General features: G+C 44.8%; 1 protein-coding gene across 1 annotated transcript in view; it reads right to left on the reverse strand.

Annotated features, from left to right (window-relative positions):
- Window positions 1–9096, reverse strand: part of iqub (IQ motif and ubiquitin domain containing) — a 9932-nt gene extending 836 nt beyond the window's left edge. The window contains 12 exon segments of the mRNA XM_068723503.1: window positions 1–145; window positions 243–419; window positions 506–676; window positions 2996–3171; window positions 3258–3468; window positions 3553–3810; window positions 6083–6258; window positions 6872–7039; window positions 7279–7413; window positions 8177–8287; window positions 8388–8492; window positions 8752–9096. The exon segment at window positions 1–145 is cut by the window's left edge and continues 104 nt beyond it. Coding sequence (XP_068579604.1) covers window positions 1–145; window positions 243–419; window positions 506–676; window positions 2996–3171; window positions 3258–3468; window positions 3553–3810; window positions 6083–6258; window positions 6872–7039; window positions 7279–7413; window positions 8177–8287; window positions 8388–8492; window positions 8752–8899 — 1981 coding nt within the window. The 5' untranslated portion in view covers window positions 8900–9096.
- Between the last annotated feature and the right edge of the window lie 930 nt (window positions 9097–10026).

The following is a 10026-nucleotide window of genomic DNA, read 5'->3' on the forward strand; positions in this document are numbered from 1 at the left end:
CTATGTTGTCGAGTCCGGTGCAGCCGCGGCACCGACCGCTCGGACGGTCGCTGGCGGACGGGCTGAAGTCGGAGGAGAGCAGGTAGCGATGGCAGCCGCGGCAGAGGAACATGTTGTTCTTCAGCTGAGAGGGATTCTGGGGAACCTGGGGGCGGATTTTAAGATTATATGGAGATAATAATAATAATAAGCACCAAAAGGGGTGTCCAACGTTTCTGATCTGAGCCGGGCTCTCGGCTCACCTTCAGCAGCTTGGCCACCTCAGGGTTGAACGCTGGTGTTTTGATGTACTGGAGGAACAGAGTGGAGATCCTCTTCCTCAGCCCCTCCAGACTGGCTGCCTTAACCCCCCGAGTCATCAGGTCCATCTCCCTGTCAATCAAATCCACGACGTCCCGGGTCAGCTGACACTCATGCTCCTAAAATCAGAACAACCATGATACCAACAATAACAGATATGCTACACAGTATTGTGACGTATTGTGTGTGTGTGTGTGTGTGGTACCGTGACGGTGTGTTTGAGTGTCAGCAGGACGTGGAGTCTCTGGTCCCGGCTCCCAGAGGACCGGCTGATGTTGTTGTACAGATCTCTCAGCTCTCTGGCTCTGACGGTGTGTTGACTGTCCATCTCGACCAGCCGACCGTCTGCCGCTCGCCACTGATGAGGAGCCGCAGACTGAAGCACAGCACCGCACTGTTAGTCCTGCTGCTGACGCTACTACTGAAAATACTGCTGTCGTTACTGCTGCTGCTACAAGACAACTACGACTACTACTACGACGACTACTACTACTACTACTACGACTACTACTACTACTACTACTACTACTACCATCACCACCACCCCTAAACTACTCCTGCTACTACTACTACCACTACGACTACTACTACCACTGCGACTACTACTATTACTACTACTACTACTACTACCACCACCACCCCTAAACTACTCCTGCTACTACCACTACGACTACTACTATTATTACTACTACTACTACTACTACTACTACCACTAAACTACTCCTGCTACAACTACCACTACTACTACTACTACTACTACTACTCTGAAACTACTCCTGCTACTACTACTACTACTACTACTATCACTAAACTACTACTACTACTACTACTACTACTACTACTACTACTACTACTACCACCACCACCACCACCACCCCTAAACTATTCCTGCTACTACTACTACTACTACTACTATCACTAAACTACTACTACTACTACCACTACGACTACTACTACCACTGCGACTACTACTATTACTACTACTACTACCACCACCACCCCTAAACTACTCCTGCTACTACCACTACGACTACTACTATTACTACTACTACTACTACTACTACTACTACCACTACTACTACTAAACTACTCCTGCTACTACTACTACTACTACTACATTACATTACAGTCATTTAGCAGACGCTTTTATCCAAAGCGACTTACAATAAGTGCATCAACATTGGTAATCAAAAGAACTACTAGTCACCAGAAGTCATAAGTACATTTCCTTTTCCAAACAAGCATCTAAGAGCATGAAGCAGAGCATAACTCAGAGCCAAAGTACAGTGCAGAAACAAGAAAAACAGTTTGTGCTATAAGTAATACGAATACAATAAGTGCAACAAGCTAGTATGAAAACAATAAGTGCTAAGTGGAAGGCTCAGGGTAGCACTTCCTGAAGAGGTGGGTTTTCAGCCTGCGCCGAAAGATGGGCAGCGACTCCGCTGTCCTGACGTCAGTGGGAAGTTCATTCCACCACTGTGGGGCCAGGACAGAAAACAGCCGTGACCGAGTCGATCGGCCGCCAAGACCTCTGAGCGACGGGGCGACCGATCGCCCCGAGGCAGCAGAGCGAAGTGGTTACTACTGCTGCTGCTGCTACTACTACTACTAAACTACTCCTGCTACTACTACTACTACTACTACTACTACTACTACTACTAAACTACTCCTGCTCCTACTACTACTACTACCACTACTACTACTACTACTACCCTGAAACTACTCCTGCTACTACTACTACTACTACTACTATCACTAAACTACTACTACTACTATCACTAAACTACTACTACTACTACTACTAAACTACTTCTGCTACGACTACTACTACTACTAAACTACTCCTGCTACTACTACTACTCCTGCTACTACTACTACTACCCTGAAACTACTCCTGCTACTACTACTACTACTATCACTAAACTACTCCTACTACTACTACTAAACTACTCCTGCTACTACTACTACCACTACTACCACCACTACTACTACTACTACCACTACTACTACTACTACCACTACTACTACCACTAGTACTACCCTGAAACTACTCCTGCTATTGCTACTACTACCACTACTACTACTACTACCACTACTACTACCACTAGTACTACCCTGAAACTACTCCTGCTATTGCTACTACTACTACTACTACTACTACCGCTAAAACTCCTGCTAGTACTACCACCCCTAAACTACTCCTACTACTACTACTACTACTACCCTGAAACTACTCCTGCTACTACTACTACTACTACTACTACTACCACTAAACTACTACTACTACTACTACTACTACTACTACTACTACTACTACTACTACTACCCCTAAAACTGCTACCCTCACCTTTCATCCCCCTCATTCTACTACTACTACTGCCTCCCCCGCTACTTTTACTGGTATTACTACAACTGATACCACTACTACGCTACTATTCCTACAACCTCTACTACTACCAGTACTCCCACACGTTGTAGTGCTACTAATATTACCTCACATACTACTTCTTCTCCCGCCTCCTGACTACAATACTACACTACTAATCTCTGACATTTTCATTGTTACTCTACTGACGTTATCAGTGACAATATTTACCCACAATCCAACACAGAGGCTATTTAAAAAGCGCACATCTAATCGAACATCAAAACAGTTTTTGGTGGTCGGGTTGAGAGAGCCGTGACCTCTGACCTTGTCCAGGAAGTTCCTGACGGTTTGCTCGTAGTTGTCGTCGTGGGCGGCGACGCGATGGCGTCCGATGTCGCCGATGAGCTGCGTCTCCTGCTCCAGCAGCGCGCACAGAGCGGCCTTCCTCTCAGCTCCTCCCAGGGACGAGTTGATCCGCTGCTCCTCCTCGCACCTCCACGCTGAAAAACACACTCACAGTTAGACCTGCACGCACACACACACACACACACACACACACACACACACACACACAGCCTCGGCCTACTCTCTAGAGCGCGGTACAGCAGGTTGAAGTCCTCCCTCCTCTGCGGGTTCATCCAGCGGTGGCGGTGGTCTCTCAGCTGCTCCTCCTTCTCCTCCCTCCTCCTGCTCTCCTGCAGCTCCTGCCAGGCCATCCGCCGGTCCCGGTCCCTCCGCAGCCGGTCCACCGCCTGCCGGGCCAGCCAGCGCCGGGCGAACGACTGCAGACGGATCACCTGGGTGGAGGGACGAAGGAACCGGAAGGAACGCTGACTCAATCCTGGGTTTCAAGACTCATTCCTGCAGCACTCGATCCGGACAAATGCTCCATATATACAGGTCTATATTACCATATATTAACATAAAAAGACATGATGCATTATGATCACAATCACACGCAAACTCGGTTGTTCACCCACAGCTCTCAGCCTCGCGGCGTGATGCTCGTCGGCGGTGACGTAGCCGCCGCGTGCGACGACCAGCCTGTCGTTCACACAGGAGACGTGGCAGCCGATCGCGGTCATCTGGGTGGCGACGTCCACGGGACACTGCTGGACCTGAGACTTCACGTCTACCGTCTGACGGAGACGGAGACACGGACAGAGAGACACTTTTAAACCTAAGAATACATTAAAGTAATTGTTTAAGGTCCCATGAACCAGAATAAGTTAGATCCGGGGCGCTCTGCTCTAGACTGGGAGCCAGTGGAGCTGAAGGGACTGTCCACATGACTCCGATGATCCAGCCCGTGTTTTGTTTCAGCCCGCGAACTCCTCGAGGCCACGGCCGAGGTACCGGGGGCTTCGGGCCGCTAATTGAGGTTCACCGGAGGCCAGATGAGCCGGAGAGTAACATTTTACATTTCTCCGGCTCGTGACACAGATTGATGACGCCCGAGCGAACGTCTCGGCGGAACCTTTAATTACTGCTGACCTTTGAAAAAGTCTGGAACCATCTCCGAGAGTCAGGGCGCATATTTTACATGCATTTAGCTGGTAGGTTTATCACATGTCACTATAGAATTCGTTTCAGATCCAACACCATGGACATGACTAGCAACCCAAAAGAGGGGCATTAAATCCCCCGTGGAGAGCGTCAGCGTGGCAAGTCGTCCATAACAACCTTTCTGTCTCGTCTCCTCGAGGCTTTGAATCCCAGAGAGCGTCGCTGGGAGAAACATCCAGTCAGAGAGCAGAAGAAGAAGAAGAAGCTAGAGTGTGACCTTTCATTAGTGACATCAGCTCTGTATTTAAAAAAAAAATGTCTGCTGTGATGAAGGTCTGCACATTTATAATAGCACGACTGTTAGGATTCAGGTCGAGGAGATTTATTCAAAGTATCAAGCTGCATTCTCTCTAGTGTCCAGCAGGGGGCGACTCCTCTGGTTGTATAGAAGTCTAGTCTAAAATGACTCTACTTCTCTCTTGATTTATTCCCTCAGTAAACATTGTAAACATGAGTTTATGGTCTCAATCTCTAGTTTACAGTCTTCTTCAATACAGCATGATGTTCATTTAGTACATTATGCTCCATTTAGAGTCAAACACACCATAAAGCAGGGGACGCTTTAGGGGGCGGGGCTACACGCTGATTGACAGGTCGCAGTCTGGGAGTTAGAACTTGAACCCTTTCACATCGTGTCCTCACTTCATGAAACTATAACATTCTGGTGTCTTATTAAAAGTGTCTTGTTCAGCGTTCGGTTGTAATTAGCTTGACCTTGCATTACATAACAGCCGTTAATATTTAAATACTCAGTTGGGCAAAGTTTAATTAGCAGTCTTTGTCTACGCAGCAGAAACTAGTGAGACACATACGTGTAAACAAACACGCAGTTCATGTTCTTAACGATGTTAAGACGGTCTCCTTAATTGGTAACCAAACAGAGTGTATCAAGCCGCCGCTCGCTGTGTATGACGTCTTTGCAATCGGATTAATCAGGAAGGAAAAACTCTTGATTTTGACCCAGAATCCTCAGATTATCATCAGAGACGTTGAACTGTGGATTGGGCCTTCAGCCCTCCTCTCTCTCTGGTTATCACCCTCTTCTCCCGGCTCCTTTATTTCAGAGTTTTAACCTACGATGGCCCCAATACGGCGTCATAAGAACAAGATCACTACGGCCTCTGTTGAATCCCTCTCGCAGCAGCCGTGTGAGGAACCAGACGGAGGAAGTGCTCAAACTGCAAATCAGCTCATTTAAAGTTTCTGCGCTGCTACGAATCAGTCAGAGGGTCAGATACGTTTTCACGCTGGTGTCGCTGTTTTTCATTTATTATCCTACAGTTTCAGGCATATTTTTGGGGGAATTCATTCGTAGTAAAAAATGGGGAATAAAATGTGTCCCGATGAGGCGTGATAATGAGGCCAACAGGCTGGTAACAGGTGAACAGTTCACAGACACACGGAGGTCTCGTTACTGCTGTGATTAGAATTAGATTGAAAAAGATTGAAACGCCGATATGTGGCTTTGACGTTAACGGGGGTTTGATCTCATGCCGTCGGTGTTTTCCCTCGAATGTGGCTGAATGAATGCAGAACCACAGGCTCAGCACAGGTGTGACCGTGAGCGCTCGTCTGCGGCTTCAAGGCGCCTCGTTCACGCTCCTCCTCCTCGCTCTTTGTAATTACATTGTTTAATTTGCACACCAAGTCACGCTCCGCCTCACGCCTGAACGACAACGCTGTTCTGCAGTAATGAGTGACCTTTAAACACACACACACACACACACACACCCAGCTGTGTGGTTTCATGCGTTTTAATGAGCTTTTTTTTTAAATCCTAATTTTCTATTATTTATTCGTTTTAATCTGTATTGAATGAAGGATGTATCAGGTCCTGACACTCGCCTGTGTGTCGCGGCTGAAGACCAGCCCTCCTCTGTGGGGTCTCCTCTTCTTTGAGGTCTGGAGGGCGGCGTGGTGAAACTCCGCCCCCGTCAGCCGGTGTCTGAAGCCGCCCAGGAAGGCCTTCTGCTGGGGGGGGCGCTCGATCTCCACCACCACCTCCTGGAACACGCCCTCTTCTGGAGGGTCAGCAAGTAGAGTGTTTCTATCGTCACGCTTGTGGAGTGATGGTAAATAATTCATCGCTGTAGTTTTATCTACGTATTTGTGATTTTATGATTTTATGTTTCTCATTTTCTTTGTGAGTCTTTGAGTCTGAAGTGACAGCAGGATGTGTTTATTTACAACCGATTAATAACTAAATAATCAATTACATCAGCATTTAAATGGTGAATTCATAAACATAAAAGAAGCTGTGGATGGATGAATTCATAATTAATAATGGAATAATCCTAAACATGAATGCATTTTATAATATTTTTAATAATATTTTTAATAATATTTTTATAATATTTTTTATAATATTTTTTATAATATTTTTTGTTTTTTATAATATTTTAATAAATTAAAAAAATAAATAATAATAATAAATATATGTGTCTATTATAATCCATGTTTATAATTTAATTTTAATTAAATCTAGAATTATTCCGGTAATACATTCAAGCCTCCATATTAAAACAAATAATTTTAGAAATAAAAACTCTTTTTATAATATTTTGTCAGCAGAAAGAGAACCTTAAATCTGTGATAAGACAGATGAACTACAGCTGCGTGAGGCGATCTTCTCACCCGTCTGGACTCGGACGGTGATGACGTCCGGCACGTTGTCCTGGTCGGGGGGGCGGAGCGGCCGGAGCGGGTGGGCGGTCGGGTCGCTGGAGCTCATCTCCATTCGGGTGGAGCCTTGAGGCCGCACGCCGAGCTCCATCAGACTCCGCTGCTCCTCCACCACCCTGCCTGAAGAACGACAGGACCACCATCAGTGGTACTTTACTGGAGTAGTTCCACTTTATACTTTTACGCCACTACATTTTTTGATGACTTTATTTACTTTGCAGGAACTTTCATTTGGTGTGTACTTTGGCGGTCCCTGTGGTCACAGGTGGAAGTGTTTCTGAGCACTGTGAATGCAGGACTTTTACTTGGAAGTATTTTTCCTGTTTGTGGTTAAATCAGTGAAATGTTGGAACAGGTACCGTCCAGAGAGATCTGCAGCACCTCAGCAGGGACCCTGAGCTCCACGGCGAGGTGAAGCTTCAGCTCCCGGACGCTGAGACCGATGGCGAAGGCCACCGTCATCACATGACCGCCCGGAACCAGCACCACCTTCACTGCAACCACACACACACACACACACACACACACACACACACAGAGACAATCAGTATCAATAAGCATAATCCACGTTATGCATATTGGTCGCGTGCGTCCACTGCATTAGAATGTGTTGAGTTGAGGCGTTAGTTTAATCTAAGGACATGTCTTTGTAGCCGCTGTCTTGGACACAAGACTCTGATCCTCATGTTGCATAATTCCCGTGTCAGGTTACCTAGAAACGGCACGGCTTCAGTATACTTCACCGTAAACACTTCATCCACACACACCAGAATACATGAATATGATCTGCACTCACATAAACTTAATGATCCGTCAACGAGATTTGGGAAATGAGTCACACTGTCAACAGATCAGTCCAAAATCTGATGACAGAGAGAGAGAGAGAGAGAAAGAGAGAGAGAGAGCGAAAGAGAGAGAGACAGAGAGAGAGAGACAGAGAGAGACAGAGAGAGACAGAAAGAGAGAGAGAGACAGAGAGAGAGAGAGAGACAGAGAGAGAGAGACAGAGAGAGAGAGAGAGAGAGAGAGAGAGAGAGAGAGACAGAGAGAGAGAGAGAGAGAGAGAGAGAGAGAGAGAGACAGAGAGAGAGAGACAGAGAGAGAGAGAGAGAGAGAGAGAGAGAGACAGAGAGAATGTTCTAAATGTTCTAAACGTTTAACTTGTTACCTGTGGTGATGAGTCGTGGCAGATTGAAGACGTTTAGGTATGTTCAGGGTTCAGTTCATGAACATGTTACCTGTGACTCAGAGTCTCACCTGTAGCCGTGGACTCTCCAACATGTTCTCTTCTCTGAGGCTCTCTGAGCAGCTCGGGGTCGTCGGGCAGATCGGCCTGAGTTTCAGCTTCGTCCACAGACTCCAGCACATCTGTTCGGTCCAGGAGGTCAAGGTTCTCACGTAAAACACATCGGAACCGCAGGTGAAAGCGACACTACGTTTTGTTTTTTTTCTACCTTTCCTGTCTCACCTGTAGAGTTTTCAACTTCTCCAGTTTTCTGAGGCTCTCTTTGCTGCTCGGTGTCGTCGGGCAGATCAGCCTGAGCTTCAGCTTCTTCTGCGGCCTCCTGAACGTCTGCACAGTCCAGAAAGATATACGGCACATCTGAATATTAATAAGATAATAAAAATGACATTTAAATATCCCAATAAATACATGAATCAAACATTTTAATATCCCAATAAATATATGAATCAAACATTTTAATATCCCAATAAATATATGAATCAAACATTTTAATATCCCAATAAATATATTTATCAAACATTTTAATATCCCAATAAATACTCACCTGTGCTCAAAGTGGACTCACCTGTGCTCAAAGTGGACTCACCTGTGGTCGACCTGTCAGCCTGTTCCTCCTCTCCATCTGTCCCCGGCTCTCTGTCGTCCTCTCTCGGCTGCTCAGCAGTGTCTCCGCCTGGTTCTACGGTTGTCTCTTCCTCCTCTTCTTCTTCTACGGTTTCTCTTTGCTCCGACATCGCGACCAGCTAACGCTAGGTTAACAAACGCGGAGTCCGTGAGAACCAGCAGGTGACGCGCTGAGAACCGGCTCACCGCCACTCGTTTAAACGTCTTCTTTAATGTCCTCTGTCTTGTTTTTATTCTACTCTTTTTTGGTAGTTAGCAAAGCGGATGCTAACGCTGCTAACGCTGTCCTTCTTAACTGTAGCTTGGTTCCCAGGCAACGCCAGAGTGTGTTTACACGTTGCTATAGCAACCATAAACGTACCACTCTCTGAACCGTTTTATTAATTTATTTTTGTTTTGTATTTTTGCTTTATAATAAGAAGGAAGATGGGAGGACATATTCTTTTAATGTGATTAATTTATGGATGTGTATATATATATATATATATATATATATATATATATATATATATATATATATATATATATATATATATGTATGAGCAATATACTTAAAATGTTCCTTTTCCAAATGTATTTCTGGTTTTATGAATCATTTTACGGCTTTATTTATTTAATTATTGATATTATTTTATTTATAATAAAATATTTATAAAAATATGAAATATTTAATTAAATTATATTGTATTTCTTAGCGTATTTTTTCCGTATCAATTGGTTTTATTGTTTCATCTATCATGGTTTAACTTTTACCTTAGTTTGTCTTTGTTGGGCAAACTTTTAAACTGTTTTCAAAAGTACTACATAAATAAAGTTATTATCATCATCATTATATATGATTATTATTAGGAATAAGTCCTGGGAGCGAAGTCAACAAACTTCACATACTTTCTTTCTGAAGGATGAGAAGTCAGCTTTCGTCCTCGAGGGAAAACTAAGACTTGTTTCTAAAATGAAAACATAATTTCCACTTGATAAACTATAAACTATACGCCGACTCACTACGACACAGCAGAGGAAGTACTCGCTGCTCGGCCCCGTCAAAGTAAAAGACCTTAAAAGTCACTGCTGCCAAGTTGTGTTTGTATTCAGTCATCACCAGAGAACTAATCACCAGTCGTATAAAAAGTGGTTAAAAACAACTGTTGAAGTTCGTTGAGATGACATCTTTAAAAGCCGGTTGTGTCACAGACTGGATGAGAACCAGAGTCTTATTTTAGTGGACCCCCCCCCCCCC

This window comes from Cebidichthys violaceus, unplaced genomic scaffold, assembly GCF_023349555.1.
Source record: "Cebidichthys violaceus isolate CVI_PGR_0920_01 unplaced genomic scaffold, fCebVio1.0.p SCAF_3, whole genome shotgun sequence".
In the NCBI taxonomy this organism is placed as follows: Eukaryota; Metazoa; Chordata; class Actinopteri; order Perciformes; family Stichaeidae; genus Cebidichthys; species Cebidichthys violaceus.